The sequence below is a fragment of the Diprion similis genome, chromosome 10 (assembly GCF_021155765.1).
Source record: "Diprion similis isolate iyDipSimi1 chromosome 10, iyDipSimi1.1, whole genome shotgun sequence".
In the NCBI taxonomy this organism is placed as follows: domain Eukaryota; kingdom Metazoa; phylum Arthropoda; class Insecta; order Hymenoptera; family Diprionidae; genus Diprion; species Diprion similis.
In genome coordinates, this window is record NC_060114.1 from 6,062,850 (window position 1) to 6,088,692 (window position 25,843).

At 35.8% G+C, this 25,843-nt stretch overlaps 3 protein-coding genes across 5 annotated transcripts; 2 read left to right on the forward strand and 1 right to left on the reverse strand.

Moving 5' to 3' along the window:
- Positions 1–299: 299 nt before the first annotated feature.
- Positions 300–19,219, reverse strand: LOC124410967 (maestro heat-like repeat-containing protein family member 1). Of its 3 annotated transcripts, none has more exons than XM_046889726.1 (23): positions 18,691–19,219; positions 18,562–18,659; positions 16,966–17,111; positions 16,372–16,580; positions 15,615–15,781; positions 14,124–14,418; positions 12,791–12,994; positions 12,636–12,726; positions 11,813–11,965; positions 11,564–11,710; positions 10,810–11,090; positions 9,821–10,349; positions 8,710–8,867; positions 8,003–8,087; positions 7,424–7,608; positions 6,657–6,915; positions 4,876–5,053; positions 4,168–4,361; positions 3,477–3,857; positions 2,803–3,117; positions 1,575–1,925; positions 1,003–1,172; positions 300–596 (listed from the first exon to the last, which is right to left on the reverse strand). In XM_046889726.1, the coding sequence occupies exons 2-23, from the start codon at positions 18,614–18,616 to the stop codon at positions 410–412; spliced, it is 4,740 nt and encodes a 1,579-aa protein (XP_046745682.1). In that variant the 5' UTR covers positions 18,617–18,659; positions 18,691–19,219; the 3' UTR covers positions 300–409. The 3 variants fall into 3 exon arrangements, with proteins under 3 accessions (XP_046745682.1, XP_046745681.1, XP_046745683.1); XM_046889725.1 differs by having other exon boundaries at positions 301–599; XM_046889727.1 differs by lacking the exons at positions 16,966–17,111; positions 18,691–19,219 and having other exon boundaries at positions 301–599.
- A 2,299-nt stretch (positions 19,220–21,518) lies between these two features.
- On the forward strand, positions 21,519–22,424 carry LOC124411396 (insulin-like growth factor-binding protein complex acid labile subunit). The gene has a single exon (XM_046890487.1). It carries the CDS (start codon positions 21,519–21,521, stop codon positions 22,422–22,424), a length of 906 nt encoding a protein of 301 aa, XP_046746443.1.
- A 37-nt stretch (positions 22,425–22,461) lies between these two features.
- LOC124411397 (leucine-rich repeat-containing protein 15-like) lies at positions 22,462–24,475 on the forward strand. Its single transcript, XM_046890489.1, has 4 exons — positions 22,462–22,465; positions 22,561–22,848; positions 23,042–23,329; positions 24,084–24,475. The coding sequence occupies exons 1-4, from the start codon at positions 22,462–22,464 to the stop codon at positions 24,473–24,475; spliced, it is 972 nt and encodes a 323-aa protein (XP_046746445.1).
- The last annotated feature ends 1,368 nt before the right edge of the window (positions 24,476–25,843 follow it).

Consider the following 25,843-nt stretch of genomic DNA (forward strand, 5'->3'; position numbering starts at 1 on the left):
CGAAATTAGCGATTTTTATTACAGTCTTCATCAAAAACGAGAGATTTGAGCTCCAATTAGTGGATATAAAAAAAAAAAAAAAAAAATTAAATTTTTTCTTACAGCAAAGGTTGAAAAATCTCAAACTTTTTCATCATCGAATTATAATTCGCATATTTACAATCGTACTTCGATATTCACCCGGATTTTCTACGATTTATTTCTTTATTATTGATTAATAATGAAAATCGTCAAAGAAAAAACTCCACATTCAACGAAAAGATATTCTCGCAAACCTTTGCAAACTTCTATTCCGATAAAAATTTATTATAACTTTTTAATAAAATTTTGTAAGCAAAGTTTAACGCCGCTGGAAGATTATTATTGAATGCTGCGTTATTATGTAAATTCTGCGAATCTTATATACAGATTAAAGAGTGAAACACATCGAGAGCGCTTTAGCTGCTCGGGATCGAACGATACTTTCGGTGTCTCTTAAAAGCTGCAAAAGTCGCTGAACGTCGTCGGGTTCTGGAGGATTCAGAAAGCCAAGAATGAGGGCCGACGTTGCTCTGACGTTCGGATTCTCAGATCTAGAATATCCTCTGCTGACCGAGTTCCTGCCAAATTAGAGTTACTCTTTTTATTGCAAATGAAAAGTAGAAAAAAAATAATATATATATTAACAATTTACCAAACATGGCGAATCACAAGTGACGAAATATTTTTTGATCAAAAATAAATCTGGTTTTCACGCAATAACTCAAATTATGATTATTATTTTGTTGAATCAAATGACATTTCTTTAAATAAAAGAAACATTCATTGCACCAGATCTCATTGAAATTTCCACGTTTGAAAATAACTGCCAAAAAAATTGCCAAAAGAATTTCAAAATTAAGAAAGCCATTGACAAATTCTATGAAGAGCTATTGCCAAAAAAAAAAAAGAATAGTGCTGGACAAGAAAAATTAAATAATTACCCAGAACTTTGAATTTGATGTCCGAATATCGTTTGCTCACCTGAGTTCAGTAACACGTTGAGGAATTTCTCGAATCATGCACTGTATCAAAGCGCAGACGAATTTTTCGACATCCAATTTATTCTCTGCCTTAAGATGCGTATGAATAATAAACGCCAGTGATTCGGATTGCAGGAAATTCGCCGAATCATGCAGCGTATCTCTTACAGCCTGTTAAAAATTCAGGAAAAATGACATGTGACGTTGAGAATTTGAATTAAATTAATTGAGTTTTGATTCTTTTTGCTGAAATTTGTCATAAATTTTGTGCAGGTAGGCAAAAGAAAAATGAAAAAATTCATTCAACGTACTAAATAAGGAATAAAATAAATTTTTTGATCACTTTTTGGTGAGTCAAAATGACGTTTCTTGAAATAAAAGAGAAGGAAACATTCCTTTTGTCGTATTGATAAATTCAAAAATTCATTTTTTCTTGTTACCAAAGTATCTTCATCAGCCGAAAAATTAAATATGTTTAATACTCGAAAATTGAAAGCTCAAATCAGTGCCTGAAAAATTTTGAATATAGTTCCAAACTTTATTTAATAATTTTAGAAAGTATATTTTAGCGACCTTAGCAACCGCCAGATTTGGATCTTCGAGTCTGACGATGAGGCAGGGCAAACAGCCAAGAAGATGATCAGACATAACTTCGTCGGCGTTGCTGGACAGCGATTTCCAGGTGTGAGCAATGGCGCCGAGAGCGTTAATGGCGGCCAATCTCATTTCCCAATTTTCCTTCTCGATGAAAGGCTTCAGGGAAAGAATGACTCGTGGATTTGGCAGCCGCTGACCTTTTATCGACAAAAGCACTGCCAAGCCACGAAGCGATTCCAGAGCGACTCCATTTCCACCTTCACTTCCGGCCGGCACCTCGAGCTGCTCTAATAAAGTGTCTATTGAACTTCCTATATGCTCTTCGATCTGAAAGGAGGAATTTGGCATTCATTATTATTTCGGATTGGAACAGTTTGACGAAAAAATATGTACAGATTCAATTATTATGACAATTGATTTGTAGGTTAGGCCGTGGCTAAGGAATATGGCGTCGAAAACTGGGCTGTCAGCGGATTGTTTCAGGCCAATTACTCAAACATAGAAGTACAGACGTCTCAGTGCAATCTCTGAGGCCTTAGTTTTTGTGCAAGGAATCCATATGCTGGGAAAAATACGATGAAAAAGGTATTTTATAATTAAATATGGCATGGTTAGTGAAGTGCAATTTTTTTCCACCAGATGTCCACAATTCACTCGAAGATCACATGAATAATATCAGTCAATTGACATTGATTTCGAATGATGTTTATCAATTTTCAAATTTTTAATAAATTAGTCAAGTTTCATTAATGCATCATACTGATGATCGATTTCTGGATAAGGGAAATCACAACACATACCTGAAAATCACCCAAATTGTTGAAAATAAATGGAAATCGTATGATAAATCTGAAATCGACGAAAACACATGATCAGAAAAAGTCTACGTACAAAAAACTTATTTTTTAAAGTGAAAAGAAAGACGTTGAAAAAAATTCCCGTAAATATTATCGACCTCGATGATGCTGAACACCAAATAAAACAACATCTCCAATATTTGAAAAAGATGAATCAATATACCTGCGGCGTAATTTATTCGCCATGTGACTCCAAAGGGTTTTCAATACTTCTATAGTTACCTCGATTAATTCTTCATAATTTCGAAGGACATTTTTAACTCATTCGACTTCCTTGGAATTACAGTTTTATTTACAACTATTGACTCAGCGAGTCCTTGAGTCGAAGTTGAACCTAAATATCTTACCTGATCAGAATCAAGGTAAGACACTCGGGTCAGTCCGATGATGGCAAGTCTTCTAACGAGCGGAGACGAGTCTGCTGTTGCTTCGTGAAGCGTGTTCAGTATCGCCTCGAGCCAAACGTCGCCACAACCAGGCCTGCCAACAAGTTCCGAATAAAAAGCAGCAGAGACTGCTCTCTGGGCTGGAATCGTGCTGGTGGCCAGCTGGCACAGCGACCTGGCCAGAGTGACTATCGTGTCTTTGCTGGTCATGCATCGAACCACCGAACAGACGGTGGATATGAGATTTTCCTCCGCTTTGCAGTCGGACTCGAACACCTGGAAGATGAGCAAACGTTGTAAGCTGCCGGAATAAAATGTCAGAAAAAGTGTCAAATGGAAGTCTCAATGTTCACAATCATTCCGGTGGTAAAGAAATTTCGGAAAATACTTACAATTTCTGATTTTGAAATTACTCAGAAATATATAATGTTTTTGATAAGTTCTGAGATTATTTTGTATTGTTTCAGGCAATCTTTGAACTATTCTCATGTCGATTGAGCGAGTTCAAAATTTTTTACACAGTTTAAGGAAACACGATTAAAATCCTAAAATATTTACAGAACGTTTTTAAGGCCTTCGAAATTTTTAAGACTATAGTGGATTCCTATTTCCTTTGGTCTCCAAGCAACACTTACAGATCCATTCAATATCCCGCCAGCGACGTTCGGATTGACGACGTTTAGGACTTGGGTAAGTGCAGTGTAGGCTTCGTGATGAGGATTTATTTTGTAGGCTTCTTTGTTCGGGACAAATCCAAACTTGCAGTTTGTAGGCGCTATTGGAGCGTTGGCGTAAAGCCAAGCAGCCATGCTGGCCAGGAGAGCGAAAATCAGCTCGGGCAGTCGCTTCTCAATGAGCAAATCTGAGTTTGTTGCTTGGAAGAAATGACCGAGGGCTACAACCGCCGCCAATGAAGAAAACGAGGCGACGTTAGTCTTCTCTTGGCACATCGCACTGACTCCGTTTTCTTCCAACATCTTGTTACTCGTCAGTTGCTGGAGAAGCAGGTCCAGAACCTGCTCAAAGAAAAGAGAGTTACTGATCAATTGCCACCAAGTATAAGTTCCATGGATTTGAAAATATAGGCGAAATGGATGCTAAGAAATTTCAAAAAGAACTTTAGAAAAAAAAAATCAACTGAGTGAATCCTAAGATCGAATCTTGAGTCGAATTTTTGTCGAATAAATTAAGAACTCAAATCAACTGGAAATGAAAAATAAATATAACCATAACGATGAGAATAACTGAGGAAGATTATGAACTTAGGAAGCTTGATCTGGCTTGATCAATGAAACGAGAAATACGAGTCGAAATAATTTTTTTTACCTGTATTCCGATTTCGTCACTTGTTGCAAATTCCTTCCAGCAGATCTCGGCGTCTTTGCTTAAAGGCAAAGGTTGCCTGAGAAGAGCCTCAACGATTTCGTGTGGATGATGAGTCGCGAGTGTCTTAATTGCATTGATGGCCCCTTTTTTACAGCTCACATTTTCAATGTGTCTAAGTTGCGTCAGGATTTCAGCTGAAAATTTGACCCGTTATAATGATAAAATGCTAGAAAAAATTTTACTGGGCAGAGGTCTATTCATTATTTTTCATAAAAAAAATTTACTGTACAGAATAAAGACGTTAAAAAAATATAAGTCCATCAAAAATGCAACAATCACTAAAGAAATGGCGATAGTAAGAAAAATTAAGCTTATAGTTAAAATAATCAGTATTAATATAATTTATTCAGTTTTGAAAATGTTGAGAGCATAACAATTCTAGGATAGAAAGGCCGATTGCAAGGTAATACTTTTTTTGTACTTTTACAAAAATTGCAAACGGTAAATTTTTTCCCAAACACTCGTGTTGTTCTCTACAATTCTTCAATTTCAAACTTTCAATTTATTGTTAAAGAAGAATGGAAAAGCGGAAAAAGATTCACGAAGCTGTAGGTGTAATATATCGTATGTTAATTGCGTGATTAATATGGTTAAAAAAAATTATATCGAACGCATATTATAGATATTATATGTACATATTCTGCGTACAAGTTAGGTGAACAGCAGCATGCGCCAGGTCGGTGCCTCTGACCTTAAAATGTTGAGCTAAAGAAATGGCTGAAGCCAAACAGCCGTCCCCTCGACTATTTAGATCGAGAATTAACCCCTCTGCCAAAGCGACGGCCTCGCCGCCAGCGACCCTTTCGCTAGCAGCTGCGGCTAAAGTCTGTAAGAAGAAGTACCAATAAAAGGTGTTGGTTGGATTATAAAGATCGTTAGATTTTATCAATTATTTTAGAGCTGGTCTCGTATTTATGTAATCGTGTATTGATTATTTCGCGAAATGTTGTGTACAAACAAACCACAAAGATCTATTTAAAGAAAGAAACATTCAATATTTCGGTATGGCTTGGATACAGATGCTTCATTTCTAATCATTTCGAGAAGAGTAAGGATCTAATGATTTTGGTGGTAATGGTAGAAATAGTGGCAACATTAATAGCAGTAGTAATAATGGTTTTAGTGGCATTGATAGTTAAAACAGTGGTAATAGTGGAAATAGTGGTAATAGTGACTTTAGCGGTAATAATTGAAATAGTGGAAATAGTGGTACCACTATCAATAGTGGTAATAGTGATTTTAGCGGTAATAATTGAAACATTGAAAATAGTGGTAACAGTGGTAATAGTAGTAATAGTGCATTTAGTGATAATAGTTAAATAGTGGTAAAAGTGGAAATAGTGGCAATACTAATACCAGTAGTAATAGTGGTTTTAGAGGTATTAATAGTTGAAACAGTGGTAATAGTGGAAATAGTGGCAACAGTGTCAATAGTGGTAATAATGATTTTAGCCGTAATAATCGAAGCAGTGGAAATAGTGGTAACAGTGGTAATAGTAGTAATAGTGCTTTTAGTGGTAATAGTTAAATAGTGGTAAAAGTGGAAATAGTGGAAACACTAATACTAGTAGTAATAGTGGATCTACAGGTATTAATAGTTGAAACAGTGGTAATAGTGGAAATATTCATAGTCAATAGTGGCAACACTAATACTAATAGTGATAGTGGTTTTAGTGGTATAAATAGTTAAAACAGTGGTAATAGTAGAAATAGTGGTTACAGTGTCAATAGTGGTAACAGTGATTTTAGCCGTAATAATTGAAGCAGTGGAAATAGTGGTATGAGGTGGTAATAGTAGTAATAGTACTTTTTGTGATAATAGTTAAATAGTGGTAAAAGTGGAAATAGTGGCAACACTAATACTAGTAGTAATAGTGGTTTTAGAGGTATTAATTGAAACAGTGGAAATAGTGGAAATAGTGGCAACAGTGTCAATAGTGGTAATAGTGGTTTTAGTTATAATAGTTGAAACAGTGGTAATAGTGGCAATACTAGTAACAGCGGGTTTAGTGGTAATAATAGTTTCAGCGGTAATAGTGGTCTTAGTGGCTATAGTAGTAATAATAGTTACGGTGGTGAGTGTCAAAAACATTGCGCATCATTTAATATCATTTCATAGAATTCCTTAATTAGTTCGTAGAATTTCATAGAATACTTTGGCAAATATTTCACGACTATACAGAGAGTTTCTCTTTCTGTGGAACGATGCGTGCGAATTATTTATGCAACTGGATTTACAGCCCATTTTCAGGTCGAGCATCATATCTTGCCACAGTCATCCTAAACGTCAAATATCACTTGTTTTGACAACGGTTCGGACACTGAACTATAATATGGCGCACAAACTGAAGTGAGAGCTGTAACTCCGATTGCTTGAAACTGAAATGTCTTGTTTCCAATAAGTTTTGTTATTGTTTTGTTTGACTCACCTTCACGCCCTCGTAAAGCGTGTTCATATCCTCGTTTATTATCACTCTTTTTATTTCGCTAAGATCGTGATCTATGTTGTTGTCAGGCAGCGTCGATCTATGCTTGGCACTTATACTCAGTATTAGAGCGACGCAGTCGACAATCAACGATCTGAAAACCGGCTCTGGATCTGTGCTTCGCGACAAAATTCTTCCCAGTAATTTTCCCGGCTCCAGTCTACCGCCCGGATATGTGTACTTGAGTAAATCGTGATACGATCTGTAACGCAACGACGTCATAAATAATTTTTACACTGCATCATAAAACAATTTATATCAAAATAACATAATCATAAAATAATTTTTTCAATCGTCAAGTTAATCAGTGATTAATAGAATATTCTAAAAAGGTAAAAAAATAAAGAAACTGATTAACTATACTATTTTATTTCTATTTTCAGTTATATCATTTTCTGTTAAGCTTTCTATTTGACTAAGAGTTCTTGAACGTTTTTTTTTTTTAATTTCGTTCTTAGCACGTCAGTAAAAAAAAAAGATTAAATATAAAAATAATTATGAAAATGAACTCTTTATTTTCACTTTTTTGGGGAAGGAGGGGGGGAGGGGTTCACTTTTTTCCCACTTCCAGATGAACAATACTAGAATTGTCTAGCTATTTCAGTAACTTTATGGAACTGTTATTTAAAAAATTTTTATTCCAATTTCTCTGAAATTACTTGATTTTATCGCAGCTTTTTGAGTGACTTGAAATTCTACTAATTATCTACCTGAGGGTGGAGCGAAGGGTGAGAAGTGCAGCTTTCCTCTCGTAATAGAGGCCAGTTTGCATCCAAGGTAAAAGAGAATCGCTCAATTCTGCCAGTGCGTCTGAAGAATCTGCAACAACTTCGCTGCAAACGACTCCCAAGCTATTCAATACTTGCATTTCATCCGGTAGCAGCAATGAATTAATCTAAAAGATTCGAAAACATTTTACAACAGTTATCACCCGAAAGTGAATATAGAACACTCAACAAAAAAATTGCAATCAGGTTGTAACTATTGTATTTATGAAGCCAGGGTTATCGAACCAACGAAAAAATCAGAGGTTTAGGCTTTTGAAACTCATAATATGAAATTTTTTACCATCATATATATGTATATGAAAAAATAACACTGAAAAACGAATTGTGGTTTGGGAAAATAGTAATTTCTATCATTTGTCGTGACCACATTATCAATTCCCAACGGTTGATAAACTGTAAGCCTTTTTCTATATTATGCGAAAAATTTGATTTTTTGAAAACCGATTAAAACAAACTATAAATATCGTGCTAATTTTGTATCCAAAATGAAAAAATACTTACTTCGGTACTCGCAGGGACAACTTTGTGAATCAGTGTGCTGAGCAGGACTTCTCGTTCTTCTGGACTTAGGAGTGGTGGTATCCTTCTATGAACCGTGTTAAGGATCAGACATTTGAGGATTAAAAAAATTCAGTTCTTGGAATCGGTAATTATTCCAAGTCCTATTCTACTAGCCGATAAGAAGACACTCAATTTGTTCAGATTTTTCAAATCAAACGTTCTAGAGTTTTAATTTTTTTAAATCGTCTTTTTTTTAAAAAATGACGTTTAGGTAAAAAAAAAAACGTGAGGATTGACAAAAAAAATTTCATTCAAATAAAATGCTCAATTCGATTCAAAATTTTATAGGATAAAAAAAAAAGTGAACAAATCTACAACCTCCTCAAAGATGATTTTTTCCGTCACAAAGAACTGAGTTTTTTGTTTTTATGAAATTTTTTTTCTCAAACCTCACGCGTTTCCGCTACGCGGTCTTGAAAAATGTAATATTTTCAAAAAGACGATACGAAAAAAAAAAATCATATCCCGAAACTGTTTGATTTGAAATATTTGAAAAATATTGAGGGTCTTCTCATCGGCTAATAGAATTTCGAAAAAAAATTAAGAACTGAATCCGAAGATATGACGTCAAAAGTGGGTCGACTTCAGCCGGATGCTTGCTTTGAAATAAACAGACTTTAATCGTTGCTTGGTTAAACGAAGGATACATCAGCGAGATGACTGCCTTGAGTATCGCTGAATAGAGCTGAAGCGGCCTGTGTCCAGACGATGTCTGAAGTAAGGCTAGGACAGAAGCCAAGGCTGGTCCTCGCATGCGGAACCCAGTGCTCTCTGGTAATCTGTTGGGATGAGCAGCCCCTCCGACCTTAGAAATTGAAAATGGAACTATAACGCTCATTGTCAGTGGAATATTGGTACGATTGGATGTATTTTCTTCCGAATCTGAATTATTTTTAATGGTGCGTTGATATTTTTTTTTCAAAATTATCGATACAAAACTTTGATATAATTTCGTGATCGTAAATGATTCAATAAAAACGCCATTTGCAATTTTACTACACCTGGAAAAAATTGTATGAGTAGAATGAAAAGAATAATTTTGTCTTCCCAGTGATATTGAAAAATTTCTTGTTCATATTTGGTGGTGGTTTTGATAAGCTAGATGAAAATAAGCATAATCTTGTCATTTTTATTATCTTGACGAAAATGAGGAAAAACTTGTCTGTATAGGTGAAAATAAGGATAGTCTAGCCTATTTGATTGTCTAGATGAAAATGAGGATAATTTTGTGATCATCTACATGAAAATCTAGATAAAAATTGGAATCATCTGATCTTTTTCATTATCTAGATATAAATAAGGATAATCTGATATTTTTGATTATCTAGATGAATATAATGATAATGTTGTCTTATTGATTATGTACATAAAAATAAGAATAAGCTGATTTTATTATTGATCTAGATAAAAATTAGAATTATTTCATCTTGTTGATGATCTAGATGGAAATAAGTATGATCTTATCTTCTTAATTATCTAGATATAAATGAGGATAATCTGGTATTTTTGATTATCTAGATAAATATAATGACAATATTATCTTGTTGATTATCTACACAAAAATAAAGATCATCCAGTTTTCTCGATTATCGTGATGAAAGTAAGGATAATCATATCTTCCGGAAAGATAATTGCATGAGAGATAATTTTTCATTTTATCTCGATTAATCTCTTCAGTAATATGAATAATCTCATCCAATTCATCTATAAATAATAATAGCATTAATTACATCTTGCACAAGACTAAATCATGCTTACCTGTTCAAGAGCAACTAGTCCAGCGAGCTTTGTCGATATTTCCTTTGCCTCGTGCAACTGTCGATTAATCCAGGGTAAAATATGATCGTCGAGAGGTGAAAACAGATCCTTGGCATCGCCTCTCCTTGCGATTTCAGCATAGGATCTAAGAAGTCCAGCCTTGGCAGCCTCGACGGTCGCAGCAGCTTTGAGGTCCTTCATGAGTCCTAGAAGCTTGACCGGAACTTTTCTCGAATCCTCGATGACGCAGGATTCCTCCATCAGCTTTAGAACCGTCTCCAATTCGTGTTTTGCACAAATTCCTACGCCTTTTGCGTAGCAACTATCGTCGGGACGAGTTCTTGCCAGGTCGATCAAAAGCTGCGTGTGCGAAACGTCCTGTGTCACGGAGGCCAGGAAAGGAGCTACTCCTGGTTTGTTCGCCACTCGTGATACCAAATCGCTCGAAAGCTCTGTGCTCCAGGATTCTTCCTCAAGCAGAACGCTCTCTTCTAGTAATTCTACGATCTCTTCTTCCCAGGGATCCGCGCTGTGACGAAACCAGTTTCCAGATTTAGTTATTGTTTTTTTTTTTGCAAAGAGATTCCATGCGAGAGGAAGACACACTTAAGTTAAATTCTTTTATAAACTTCTGTGAATCGACTCAAAATTTAGTGTGCTATTCACAGTTTTTTCAAAATTTATATAAAATGACTTAATGAATTAATTTCTGGCAAAAAAAATTTTTAGTTTTCACGATTCTAGAAATTTTCCGACAATTTTTTGTCCACTCATTAACGATTGCAGCAGTCGTGAAATTTTATGATATTGCAAAAGTAGTGAGTCGAAATTTATCACAAAGGTAGATGAATGGAAAAGACAAGGGAGTGACGACGAAGTTTTACCGCCAGAATTGAGTGAAAATGAAGAAATTGAGAAAATAGTAATAACCTATTTTTACGATAAGGATATTCAACGTTGAAAAATATCTGCAGAATGGTTTCTCCTACCTATAAGAATGATCTGCTTTATTCGCTGCCGGATCGTTTTGCAGTTTGTTTATTATTTTCGTCAATTTCGGAACCCAAAGTTTTTCTAAATGGGATCCGATCAGCGGAGCTGTGGACCTTAAAAATGACAGCACGGCAACGTGATTTTGATGATCACCCAATAATTCCAGGCACTTTCCGAGCACAAGGGAAGCATGGAAATTATTTCTTAATCTCTCGTATTGCTCGTCTTGGATTATTTTCACAGCCATTGACGTCAGTGCACGCGTCACTGGAATTACCTGCAAAATGAAGGAAAAGTAAGTCGTTCGTTGTAATTTTAAATTGCTGAAATTGAAACAATTAAAAAAACTAAATGATTTATAAAATTTGTAAAAATATGACAAAAGATGATCACAAAATTGAAATATTGTGAAGAAACGATAAAAAATTAAGATAAATTATTGAGAAAATGATATCAAATTACGTAAAACAGTGAGGAACGGACCACGCAAAATGAGTGAAAGACCTTTGAAAAACTGTGGAAACGGTTTGTAAACGATGAATAAGGATAGAAGAGACTTTGCCGAAAAATGGTAACAACGTCTTTGAAATAATTTAAAAAATGTCTTAAACATTAAATAAATCTCTAAAATCGATAGAGAATCTGTCTGAGCGATTGAAAAACCGTAAAAATTAATAATTATTGAAGAAAAAGACCTGTACAAGAAATTTTGAAAAACAATATGTTAAAGAACAAAATTTTGTAGCTTACAGATGATGTAGAAGAAAGAGGATCGACCAAAGAATTCAGCAGAAGAGACCACAACCAGCTTTCGGCACCATCGACTGTTGTCGCAAGTAAATTGAGGGCCTCTTCGCAGGATTGTCCTTCGTCGGTTTTAGAACTGCACTGCATTACCTGTAAAAAAAATGAAAAAATTGAATACCAAATTGAGGCGATTTAAATAATTATTTGGATAGAATAGATCAGCAAAATGTGAGTAATTTTATAGATCCCTACCATGAATCGGACGAAACAAGCTCGCTGATCAGGAGTTAAAAGCTTCATTGATCTTGCAGCGATTGCTGCGATAGCTCCGACCAACTGTCGCGCGTTTCCCTCGTGCAGAGATTCCTGTAAGCTTAAAGCTATCCGCTGAAGGGCTGAATCATCCTGAAAAATTGATGAAATCGTTGTTAAGAATGAATGGAGATTTTTAACTGATTTTTTCTCCTTCCCATTAAGCTTTCCATTCAGTGATTCAAGCATTTAACTCGCTGGTGGTATTCTGGTCTAGAAATTAAAAAAAAATCTTTAAGAATGACGAACAAAAAAAAAAATGTCGCGTTTGAAATGGAAGAAGGAACATTATGTGAGGCACGGATTGCTGATGAAAAAAATTTAGGTATAACATAAATTCCCAAAGTTGAGAAAATAAGACAAAAAAATGACATCGATTAACACATGGACGCCGTTTTGCGAAATTTTTTTTTTTTTTTCAAATCGCCTACGTCCGACTAATCCTACACCCTTTTTTTTTTACGAATTCACAAAAAAATTTATGTTCCCAGGAGACACAATTGTTTGAGAGTCCCCAGTTCATCGGTCTGTAAAAATGTCAATTTTGAATTTATTTTTTTTCTATATGCATTTTTATACTTTCAAAATGTCATTAAGAAAACTAATTGATAAAAATGGATACTAAAAATGTTTTTTTTTTTTCTTTTGCGTGAGTAAAATCACCTCAAAATCAAGCCTCTAGATCAGAATATTCTCTTAACGAAGTGACAACAGTAATCGTGTTTCATGGTAAACGATGCGCAAAATGCAAGATTTTTCAAACCTCGTTAGGAAGCGTGTTTATCAAATGTCTAAGGACGACCAGTGCTCTGGACCTTTGAACAGCGCTGGGGGATTTGAGCTGCTGTAAGAATCTGAAAGAGCGAAAAACAACCGATTAACACAATCGACGGATAATTCGCCGGTCAAATCGTTTACCTATCAAGTCCCTCTCCGGCGTAAAGCGAAACAAGTGCGTTGGAGCATCTCAGTACTTCGTAATGTGTTAAAACTGCCTCTCTGGAGGCTTCGAAAGGCGTGATGCAAACCATATCCGAAAGAGTTGTGTGAATATGTTCGATCATCGGATATATAACCATTTTGTTTTCCTCGTTCGCGGAATTCAGCAAGGTTGCCAGTACTCTGAAAATCGGTAACGATTATTGTCTATTTATTTTTTTTATCAAAGTCAAAATTAGTCGGAGATCACACATTTTCAAATAACGGGATTTATACGGCGACGGCTAATCGTTTAATTAGATTGCGGTTTCTTTTATTCAAAAGAATGTTCGTCGGACGTCGTGCACATATTTTTTACAACAGATTTAGTTGATAGGAAGCATTGCTATTGCCGATAAGGTAACAACCATTTTATTTGATGCAATAGTTTTGTGGCCTCTACGATATCTCAAAAATGGCTCAGCCGATTTAATTCTAACTTCAAGATACTATTATTGACTAATTTACTTCTTGACTATGATTAGAAATAATTTTTTTTCTCTTCGCTCAACAAAATGCCGATCATTTAAAGGCGATGTCCAATTTTTATCGAAAATTTACGATTTTCGAAATTTATTTGACGAGAAAATATGATGGCTGAATGAAATCTTGAGTTATGATGAAGAGGGTATATATACTATCCAAAAAAGTTGTCTGCAAATTCGGAGCAAATCGATTAATTAAGGAAGCCATTATTTGGTAAAAAAATTTTATTGGGCCGCTTCAGATGTGTTTGAAATCGTTGAAAAAAATCTGTGTAAAGATTCAAGCCTCTACGTCAATTGAAACAAGTGCTTCTAAGCTCCGAAAGTCTTAAATGTAAAATACATGCAGTTTTTATAAATAATCAGTTATTTCGTTTTGTATGAATTTGGTATAAATTGAGGGATCGATTTGAAACTTGGCAGAGTTGTTGCTTGTAATGATAGAAGAAACAAACCCTGAAAATTTTCAAACTTTATAATCATTATTTCCTTATATATAAGTCTCATAAAAAGTGATGCTATTGAGTTTATATAACAAAGCAATACATTATAAAATTTTGAAATTTTCACGGTTTCTTCCTATCAGTTTCAAATTTCAATAACAGTGCATCCCATTTATAGATTCTAACTAAAAAAATATTTTCTCAAAGCTTGATCCGTACTCTTTTGAAAATAAAACAAACTCCAATTGGATTCAATAATGTGATCTCAAGCTATAAATTCCCAAAATTCATTCACTTGTTCAGCTGGTTTATCGTACTAAATTACGTGCAATAAATCGGGAATACCTCGTTGCAGCTAATCGGAGATTCGATCTCTTGCACATGTTCAAAAGTATCGGCAACAATTTGGCAAGTCTTCGACCCTGTGGATCCGGAGGCAGGAGAGTCGATATCGGACCAATTGCGGTTACAATTGCCTGCGTCGTTTCATGATCTCGACTAGCCGGCAGCCACGTGTGTGCCAAGGTGTCATAAGCTAGCAGCATCTCGGTATCGAACAGATCTTTGCCGATCTTTGAGTCCGGCGCTTCTTCTATGTTCACCAAATACTCGTGTATTGCCTCAGAAAATTTTCCTATAGCTGCAATAAAGCGAGAGTATAGATAAGATGATCGCTTCGAAGAGTGATTGATGATTAACCCTTTGAGGGGTACCTATTTCTATGGAACAAATTTTCAAAATTATAGGTGTTCTAAGAGTTTTTGGGGTCGCTGATTACAATTCTGACGTTAGAATTACAAAATTCAAGATGGCGGACCTAAAATGGCGACTATTTTAGGTTAAGTTCGTGGTTTTTCGTTCAATCGGCACCAAATTTGGTATAGAGGGTTTTTTGGGGTCGCTGATTACGATTCTGATATCTGATGTATAACATAAACTTTTTTCTTCGAAATTGGATTTTTAGAAAATTCGATAATTTTTTGGGGAAATTTGAGCCTGCCGATATATCTGAAAATTTTTTATAACTTAGTAATAGACCTGAAGAATATACGAAAAAAATTTTAAAGCGTTTCGACACTTTGTTTGAGAACAGCTGAATTTATTCTGAAAAAAACGAGTTTTTTGCGTTTGAATTATGTATAATTAATTATAAATAAACAAATATCCACTTTTTTCCTTAAGTATCTTTTAGCTTGAACTTTCAATATACTAGAAATGACTTAGAAGTATAAAGGTATTGGAAAATAGAACGGCAATAATGAAAAAATGTGTACCGCTGCCCCTCAAAGGGTTAAGGGGACACATCCAAGTATGATATTTTAAAAAGCAATTTCCTTTTTTTTCACTTTTCTGAAAGTAAATTGCATCATGAACTTTGAAGAATTGTCGAAGTTGCCGCCGATTCGTCGAACTTTAAACTCGATTATCTCGAAACTATGTTTCCGAGTTCCTGCCTAGGATATGTCGAAAACGATAGAACCAATTTTTACCAAATTTGGACACAATCTTTTTCTACATTTTGTCTCGTTCGCTGCGTATGGTTTTTTTTTTTAAATTCAATTATTCATTTTATTATGGTCCAAAAATGGTGTTAAATTTAGGCCCGAAAACGAACGTTAAAGTCAAAACTGTAACAACGCCAGGAGTCGATAAATTTTGCTAAAAAAATTACTGAATATACCTTAATGTATAAACTTTGAGAAAAAAAAAAAAAAAATTAATAAACTACGGATGGAATGAATTAAATAGTTTTTTGGACAAAAATTCTCGAAATTCGCCTACTTTTCTAGCCATCTACTCGGATGTGCCCCCTTGATTGGTCTCGCCGATACTCACTGTAGCAAAATGCCTGTTTCAGGGCATCCTCTCGAGTCACACCCAACATTGGGGCGATCAGACTCATAGCGACTTTCAAGAAGGGCACAGCACCGAAGGCGTTGCTAGCCGCAAGCATTCCTAGTGCTCGAATTACTCTTGGGTCAGCTGTCGTGCCTGGCTCAAGTCTGAAAGAAGCGAAAAGTTGGCTGAACATTCGTGTCTGGTGATATCTGTCGGTCTAACTAAATAAATTCATGTGGAATGTCATATTTTCTTTGTTATTCCAACTCCGATGAATATTTCTGAGAAATATATTGTCACCGTGTTTTTTGAGTGGTTTGTAAAAAAATCTGTATTATTTCTGGAAAAATTTAAATCATTTTGATCGTATCTTTAGAATTTTACGAAATTTTAGAAAGTTTCTGGAAAGGACTCTCATGTTTTTTTTTTCGAAAATTAAAAAAAAAAATTGGTCTTATATTTGAGAATCGGAACGAAAATATTTTTTCCTACATTTTGTTTGTAATAAGTATCGGGAGAAAATCACCGTTTGTTATTTTTCATTATTACAATTGGAAAAAAAAATTGGAATGAAAATATCGATGAAAATCGCAAATTTCTGGAAGTTTCTGAAAATGATTTTTGCTAATGTGGAAAGATTTTTGAGTTCGCAGAAATAAATGTATCTTATTAGTTAGGAAGAAAATCCTTTCCGTCGTTTCATAGAAATTATTTCCGAGATGAGATGATCTTAAAAAAAATCTCTCTCATCTACCTTTGCAAGACCAGACCCATCGTATTGGCACAATGGCTCTTGGCCAGCGCGACAAGCAGATCAGACGCCTCTTTGCTTCCCTCGCCGGTCAATGCCTCGGACGCAGTTTTGGCCACCGATATTGCCAGGTCTTCGTCGAGACAGGCGCATTGATCCTTGCAGGTTTCTTCCATCGCCCTCAGTATCAGAGCCGAATGAGGGGGTGAAATCTTTTCGGTTGTAAAATTACCCATCAAATGAAAAACATTGTATTTTTTTACATATTTCATCAGATTTTCAGGTCGAAAATTTTTTCGAAGGAAAAGATGGCTGGAAACTTTTTTTTAGCTAGACGAATTAGATGAAATTCAAAAGGATCGAGAATTTTGAAAAAGGTAAAAATACAGGGAAAGAAGTTTAGCAGCGATTTTGACTCGCAGAACGTTGATCACAACTGTTTCAAATAATCAATCTCGGAATGAAAATATTTTTTATAAAGAATTTCATAATTATTTTTCATGGAAATTTCATTAATCTTGTTGTAGAATCATAAATAATATACCGAAGAAAGAAAAATTATATTTGATAATTCTTGATGATCTTTAGAAAATTTACCTTAGGATGAAGTTCTAAATAGTACAAAGAGGCGTGTACAACTACGACAGGGTTGAGTTTGGCTATGTTTTGAATCGACTCGAATACAGACTCTCTGACATTTTCACATTTGTCGTCCAAAACGTCGAGCATCGCTGCGACCACACCTGAAACCCAATATCCATGGTGAGGATATGCGAAGAAACGAGATTGAAAATAACGGTTCAAATTCACCGACGACATATATACTAAATTTTATCAAAGGTGAATGGCAATTTTTTTCAAAATTTATATCGTCAGATGTGATTTGTTAGCAGGGAATAGACGTAGATAACGAAAAGAAAATTATCATGGAAATGGGTTAAGCATTTTATACCTTAAATTGGATCTCCATTGTATGAAAAAAAAAATCACCCCTTTATAGACAAAAATCTTGCTAAAGAAACGTAAAAAAAAAATATTGAAATTAGCCTCAGCGAGTTTTTAAAAGACACTCTAAGCCAGTATTTTATGAAATTTTTATAATTATATCTGGAGAAAAACACGTCGAAATGACGATTTTCAATTTTTTTTTTTTCTTTTTTAAAAATTAAATTTTGCTCCGAAATATACGAAGATCTATTTTTTGATGTTTTTTTGAATTAAATTTAACAAGAGCCCAATATAAATATTTAAGTTATGAAAAATAAGAACTAAAAATCAGTTTATTTTTTTCGATTACTCGGGAAATAATTGGGTTACAGATATAAAATTTTCAGAACTTTTTTTTGTTCAATAAGTATGCAATAGGCCGAGTGTTATTCAAAAACTCGAATTTTCTCACAGCTTCAGGATTCTTCTTTGGCCATGGCCGTTAGACGTCTTTCAGAAGTATTGAGTCAATTTTAAAAAGGCTCATGTAGACGTGCTCTCGAAAAATTAAACAATTTTCACAGACGTGTTTATAAAATAATTATGCGGCCATCTTCTAAGGTACAGACTATTATTATATAGAGAAATTAACATAACTTCTTGTAGAAAGTGTAAAAAAAAAGTCAAACTTAGTCTTCCTCTCAACCTTTTTCGGACATCTGCTGAATAATTGAACATCTAACGAAATTTTTTCCACATATCGTTTATTTTTAGTTGTAAATAAGCTTAAATATATATGAGAAAAAATACTTTTACTGGATCATAGTGATTTCTTTTCTCTAGAATTTTTGATAAAATTTGAATTAAATAGTGCTCAGAAGTTGCACGAGGTATGATTAAATGAGTATAACGTCTTGCAGATCAGAAACGCAAATCTAAGGGTCGTTTCAGACTCACGCATGATTACGCAGGGTGTTGCATATGAGCGCAAAAAGCCCTTTTTAGGCAGTCAGTATGACCTCTTGAAAACTGTGTTGACTGTGGTTTCAGAAAATATATTACCAATGCGGACATCTGAGGCGCATAAAACGTCTTAAAACGTGCCGCGTTTGTTTTTTCTAACACAATTGGCTTTTAAAAAATTTTTTGATACTGCTTTAAAAGCAAAACTCATTTTTGAAAATCATCTGGAATATCACTGTAAAACGAAACGAAGGTATACATCTATATGTAACATATATATATAAATGAATAAAAACTTCACACCTGGCAGTTCGGAAACGTCATTGCTGCAGTTTTTTTCGGACGATTTGTTCTTCATGTTTGAAAAATTGTCCTTCGATTACGCAGTGATTTTAGTATATATATATATATATTTTTTTTTTTTTTTTTTTATCTTATTGTAATTCAATTATGACAGTCGTATAACTGAGTCATGTGTTTCAGTCGATGAATTACTATTGCGATTTATATATTATACACGTATATGCACTTTATCCACGACGCAAAAAATTGACCGGAACGATAGCGATGCAAAAATTTACTGTAATAACGTCTCATTACCACCATCATAACAATTATTCGTATGCATTGCAATTAATAACCTTAGCAATATCAACTATCAGCCAACCGTGTGCCACTGCCGCATAACACGCTTTATGCTTGTGTGTTTCTCACCACTGATCTCTATTGTGGGTATCAGTTGGATGTGTGCACAGATGCCTGTCTTTCTCTTTCTTTTGTAGGCAAATACACACAAGTGGGCGTGTTGTGTTTTGTAAACTCTCCAGCTACAGTGTTTAACGCGGGATTATCATCAAAGTTTGCATTTATAACCGTTAAAGATTATTATCAGCGTTTATTATTCTGTGTTATCATCCTTGTAGGCAGTGACACCTGCTGAACGTTGGCAGTAACGGCTGCCATTACGAAACTGACGGCGACCAGCAGATAACGGTTCGTTACATGCGCGTCAGCCTTGAGTATCGAGCGTACTCAAGCCTCCGAAATAGGTAGATGTTAAGCGGAGCGACTGCGTCATTCGTTGATGGCGAGCGCACCGGCAGCCACGCGCTCGAATGCTGCATCGTTCGAAATAGAGATGTAAAAATACCCAAGAAATGCTGTAATTTCATCGTGAATTTCTATTCAGGTGCAAAATATCAATAACGTGCGTTATATTCGGCAAGGTAAGAATGAATACTTGGCAGGATATAAATGGAGTAAATGAATCAGTTGAAGCAGTTTTGGATGTGCATACCAAACAATAATTACGGCATTTTGAACAGTGGGTAGCTGATACCGAATTACTTAGGCAGGACGAGTATTATTTTGTACCCAATATTGCTGCGACTACTTGAGTGTGCAACCCAATTCGAAAGCAAATTCCGAATAAAAATAGTTCAATATATTGTCATTTCACGAAGAAATAAGGAAATGGTACGAATTCATTTACTAATGCAATTTCTTAGCATCCATGCCATTTTTTTTATGTCTGCGTCTACGAAAAATGCATTGGAGTGTTTTTGTTCAGAATTGCGTATAAAATTGGACTGTTGAGTCCTGGACAAGCCAGTATTGGTATCAGCGTTCGAGTATTCTTCATATCCAAACTCAGAATCTGATTATTTTCAAATCTTAGTTCTTTTGAGTCATCAGTTTTGCGTTCGAAGCTTTATCAAATCAATTGCACTTCAGTTACATCAAGCGATTCTCAATTTCATGTGATCACGCGTTCGGGATTCGGCACAGATCAATTGTTTGAAGAAATTGATTCCTTGTGAACGTGTCAAGTATCAACGACTGCAATCTGTACTCTCGATTTTTCCGTTCAATGCAATAAAAGCTAAATCAACTGTAACAACTTAATTTTCATAGGATTAATTGAGCGATGAGGATACAAAATGGATGCATCTGTTTCCTGCATTTTGTAGTTGTTCTTCAAGTGTACTAAACTCATACACTGCCACGAAAAGCTTTTCTTTACAAAGTTTTAACAATTCTCTGTTGGAATTTTTTGTATCAAGTCGTACACAACATTTACGAAAGATCATTTATAGTCAATATGTATTACCTATGTTAGAATTACCGATAGAGTAACCGTTGATCTATTTCTTGTGTAATATATTTGTTGATATCTTTTGACAGGCTTTTGGCACATGGGGCATCTCTTTCTTTATCCTTGGTAATGCCTGACAGATGCGATACAGATAAAGAGATGTCCACCTGGCTGGAATGCGTGTTTTCGATCTTCCGTCAAACACACGGCACAATCTCTGTTTTTTTCTGTGAAATAGCAAGGTGTTCACTACTTGGTGTAGCTTGATAATTTTAGTTTACAATTAGTGGTGTAACATCAAACAATTGCTCATTCGAAATGAAAATTTGAACGATTACTGCGGTGAACTATCGCTCTTTGATCGAAATAAAATTCTCCCGAGTTTCGACAGAGTGACGTTTTTGCGTAATGTCAAAACGATTTGCGAACACAATTCACCGAAAGGAGTTCTGACAAGTATCATGCAGAATAATTGAAGAGAAAATAAATTGCGCAGTATAAGCTGAAATAAAATTAGAATGAAATAGAAAATCAACACCAGAAAAAGTCTTCCACCACAATTTATTTAAATTCCATTAAACAGATGTTTTCATTCGATTTCTATGTAAAATAATCAACAAGACTGCCTTTTGTCTTTGTTACTGTCGTACAAATAGTTATAAGGTTCGATCGTCGGGCTAAAGTCAAATCTGAATAGATTTTTCATGTTTGCGCTATACGCACATGATGAGGTAAAACGGATCTGAACTTTGGTCATGGAAAACATTGTTATTGATACGTGGATTGTTTAAACGGGGTCAGAGTGCTATAGGGTCAATTGTGGGTTGAGCATTTGTGACTTTGGAGGACAGCGTATTTTTTTTTAATATTTTTTGATCGATGTTCCGTTACTAAACGCTGAAAATATAATCTGGCTAAATGTGGGGTGAGAAATAATTATAAATGTAGCTTCAACAGTGTTAGTATGGAAATTCTTCCGAAAAGTAATGTATTATTTCGGCGTTATTTTATTTACGGATCACCTCTTGCGAGTAGGTATAAATCCCTGTAATAGAACAACATGTTCTTCCATGATAAGCGCAGCAAAGTCCGAAATAATATTTCTGTGTGCGAGTCCTTATATAAATCGCCTCCAAGCTAGTCGAGACACAGAAGGGTGTCAGTCATGGTGCGATTCACCGTGTTGGTCAGTTTCGTTCTTACTTACGTGTCGGGTGATCTCGAGCCGACCTGCGAGAATCACAATGATTCCACCGAGTGTCGATTTAATGGTGTAGTAGGGCCGCCGTCGTGTACCGGTGACGAATGCTACACCATGTGTTACTTCGAACGTGTTCTAATCAGCGTGACCGGAAACGAAGAGTGCGGTTACATTAATATTGCGGACTGTGGTTTGGTATCAATTAAACCTGGAGCGTTTAAAAATCTTTCCAGTGGATACTTGACACTTAGCGAAGATAATGCGTATTACGACAATTTGGATCTTCCTCTGTACAACGAAACTAATAACATTTCGATCTCACAATCCGGAGTTTTTGCTGGCCTGCCAAAATTAAAATCCTTGAATCTAGCCGGGCAAACCGTTCAGTTGTCTTCTGGATTATTCAAGGAACTAACCACATTGGAAACTTTAAAATTGAACCGGAATAGCATCAACCACATACCACGAGGAACCTTCAATGGATTGTCTCAATTAGAAGAGCTAATCATTTCAGGGAATAAAATTACTGCACTCACTCCTCATTACTTCGAAGGACTGTCACAACTGTATGTATTGTGGTTGTATGGAAACGAGATTAACTCTATTTCAGACGGTGCTTTTGATGGGCTTCCTCAACTGAAATGGTTAGACTTCTCTCGTAACCGTATTTCAGCGATTAACCGAACCACGTTCTCCTGCCTTCCGAAGGTAACAAATATAAACCTGGCTCAGAATAAAATAACCACCATTGCTGCTGGATCTTTCTCAAACGTCACTGAATTGCGAATACTTCAACTGGATCGGAACGATATCAGGGAAATTGCACACAGTACATTTGAGGGTTTGTTCAGCGTTCTTGTGATGAAGTGAATAATCCACTGAGTTCTCATTTATTCGAAACAGTGATATGGGTTTGATATTATTTCAAATAAATGAGATCGAAGTCGGTCGACATTTGCGGGTTCAGCCGAATAATACTCAACTTACGTCTAACTTATTTTTGAAGGTCTCTCTCAATTGTCCTCGTTGACTTTTTCTGGTAACAAAATCACTCACATACTGGATGGGACTTTCGATGGGCTGCCTGAACTGGAAATCTTGGACTTGACTCAGAATCGCATTACGGCAATAAATTTGACAACATTTTCTGGTCTAGGACAGCTGGACATATTAATGCTGCAAGGAAACCAGATAGTCACCATTGTTCCTGGATCTTTTGCAACCACTAGCATATTACGAGAGCTTTATTTGAACCAAAACAATATAGTTGAAATTAAACCAAATACTTTCAAAGGTGGGTCTATGCTTTTGCACTAAGTAGATTCACCGTTTTAACGTTTATCTGTTCAAAGAACTGATATTACACACCCTTGCATTGGTTATGATGGTTTGATTTTCATTTGTACAGATGAAAATGTAAGTGAAGATGTACCTTTTCAGGGCTACATGACGATAACATAATGTTTACATTTCATACATGTTTCAAGGTCTCTCTGAACTCGAACTATTAAACATATCATCCAATGGGATTACCTACTTGCCAGAAGGGGTTTTCAATGGGCTGATTAAATTGAAAGAGTTGCGCCTTGATGGAAATCGCATTTCTACAATAAATCTGACAACATTTTCCGATCTTACGCAGTTAGTTTATTTAAGCTTGAAGAGCAATGAGATATCCACAATCTTTCCTGGATCCTTTGCAAACGCCGGCCATCTGCGAACACTTCGGCTGAGCCACAACAAGATAGTGGAAATCACACCTAATACTTTCGAAGGTTCGTTGAGGCTCTCGTATCAAACGAGTAAACCGCCTTCAATTTCATTTGCTTAAGGTGCATATAAAGACCCGTTGTACACCTCGAAAACGCGGGGATGCAAAACTCCTATACCGCTCCAGCGATCAGAGTGAAACTTTGGCAGTTAATGCCTTACTTTGGAAAAAACTGGAGCGTCTTTTTACTTTTCAAAATTTTGTAAAAAAATTTACAGATTGGTTACCACTCACAGAAATCGGCCAAATTTTAACAGTTGCACTAAAAGGATCGACCTCTCCGGTACGATACCACTCGGCGGTGATGAAACACACATTTTGAGCCCAGTCCCATGAGATTTGATGGTGAAATGACGAAATGGCAGCTAATCTGGTTTTCGGTTACGAAGTACAACGAAATCTCATTTTGGCGACATTTGTTACCGACATTACGCGCGTGCCGGTAATGTATGTGTGTAATGTCGGTAAAAAATTACCGGCATGCATGAAAAGTTGGTAACCAATCTGTAAATTTTTTTTTTTAAATTTTGAAAAAGTAAAAAGATGCTCCACTTTATGCCAAAATAAGGCATTAATTGACCAAGTTTCACTCTGATCGCTCGAGCGGTATAGGAGTTTTGCATCCCCGCGTTTTCGAGGTGTACAACGGGTTGTATCAGCAAAGTTTTGCTTCCCACAGACGAAATTGAAAGTGCGGGTTCACCTATTTACGGTTTTATAATGATGATAATAAATTCACTTTTGCTGTGCATCCGAAGGTCTCTCTCAACTGATTCTGTTGAATATGTCTCATAATGAGATTATCGACGTACCGAGACTGGCGTTCAACGGACTGCCGAGTTTGCGTGAGTTATTCCTGGAGGGAAATCGTATTACGGAAATAAATTGGAACATGTTTTCCGGACTTCGGCTGCTAACCGTGTTGAACCTGCGAAAGAACGAGATATCCACCATAGAACCGGGGTCGTTCGCTTCCCTCGTCAATTTGAGGACACTTTGGTTAGCCGACAACAAGATGAAGGAACTCAAACCCCGCACATTCCAGGGTTTGACTAATCTCAAGTTTCTACACCTCTTCCCCGCTCATTCTTTAGTCGTTCAACTAAATACGTTTAGCGACTTGCCTACATCTGTTAAAATAATGATGTAATCTTGATTTGAGATGACTCGTTTGAAAGGGTAAGGTTGGTACAGCGCTGAATGTACTCGTGAAATTATGAAATTCACTATGACGGCTTCTCGCACCTGTTGTCTATCCAGACTTTGATCTTTGCTTAGGCTATAACAATGTATCGCGATGCTAATTGCAAAAGGACTTTTACATTTATACGATCCTTCGGCTTTAGAGAGCTATCTCTAAGGGCACGTGTGTTTTTTCAATATTCAGCTTGAAAATAAGTCTACGGAACGGTCAGCAACGGTAAAAAAAAATTATTCTCCCTTTTGGCATTAGCATCGCGATATTTCCTTGAAGCACATTACAGAAGAGATCAAAAACGTTGGAATTACTGTCATTTCTGTATATCTCCTCCTTATCAGATTAAAACGATTTCCTGCCTCATTGTCTCGACTTCTTCTTAATCGGCCTGTGATTGCGATTTTATATGTTATCATCGTGTGTGTCAGTAATGTCTACATTCAGTCAAGTTCAAAAGTTTGTTCCCGAAGAGTTGCTTGTGGCACAATATCGCCTAACCACTGACAGATAGCAGAGGTAACTGAAAAATTTCGGAATACTTTTGATCTTCGTGGCAAATTTCTGCGTCTCTCGAGTAAAATCACAGCAGGAGTATGAACCCAAGCTTCTGCGAAACGAGTGTCAACCATCCGTTGTTTGACTTCAGCCAGCGAATGTTGGGAATCCACTAAGAAAGATCAGAAAATCCATATTATTGTTTGAACTAAAAATATCTGGTCTGAATTAAAAATTGTTCGGATAAAAGAAACTCAAAGTCAAATAAATCAGCTTTTTGGTTCGATAACCTTTTTTTCTCAGTATGGTCAGCCCGTAACGTTGATATCTACTGACAGGATTTTGGCACACGGAGCATCTTTTTCTTGATCTTTGGTAGTGCCTGGCAGATTCTATACACGCGAAGAGATGTTCACCTGGCTGGAACACGTGTTTTCGATCTTTCGTCAAACACACGGCACAATCTCTGTTTCTTTCTGTGAGATAGCAAGGTATCCACTACTTTGTGTAGTTCAAAAATTCAGTTTACAATTAGTGGTGTAACATCGAACAATTGCTCATTCCAAATGAAAATTGGAACGATTACTGTGGTGAACGATCGCTCTTTGATCGGAATAAAATTCTTCCGAGTTTCGACAGAGTGACATTTTTGCGTAATGTCAAAACGATTTGCGAACACATTTCACTGAAAGGAGTTCTGACAAGTATCATGCAAAGTATGTATAAGCTGAAATAAAATTAGAATGAAATAGAAAATCAACGATAAAAAAAAGTCTTTCACCGCAATTTATTTAAATTCCACCAGACAGATGTTTTCGAATAATT

Excerpts from the sequence above, each read along its gene's own strand:
- LOC124410967 (XM_046889725.1), bottom strand. The coding sequence starts at position 18,616 with ATGAAGAACAAATCGTCCGAAAAAAACTGCAGCAATGACGTTTCCGAA. Across the intron at positions 16,581-16,965 it reads ATTTAGAACTTCATCCTAAG|ATTTCACCCCCTCATTCGGC; the intron begins GTAAATTTTCTA and ends ACAACCGAAAAG. Across the intron at positions 7,609-8,002 it reads TTGTCCCTGCGAGTACCGAA|ATTAATTCATTGCTGCTACC; the intron begins GTAAGTATTTTT and ends CGAATCTTTTAG.
- LOC124411396 (XM_046890487.1), top strand. The coding sequence starts at position 21,519 with ATGGTGCGATTCACCGTGTTGGTCAGTTTCGTTCTTACTTACGTGTCG.
- LOC124411397 (XM_046890489.1), top strand. Across the intron at positions 22,849-23,041 it reads TAAACCAAATACTTTCAAAG|GTCTCTCTGAACTCGAACTA; the intron begins GTGGGTCTATGC and ends ACATGTTTCAAG. Across the intron at positions 23,330-24,083 it reads CACACCTAATACTTTCGAAG|GTCTCTCTCAACTGATTCTG; the intron begins GTTCGTTGAGGC and ends GTGCATCCGAAG.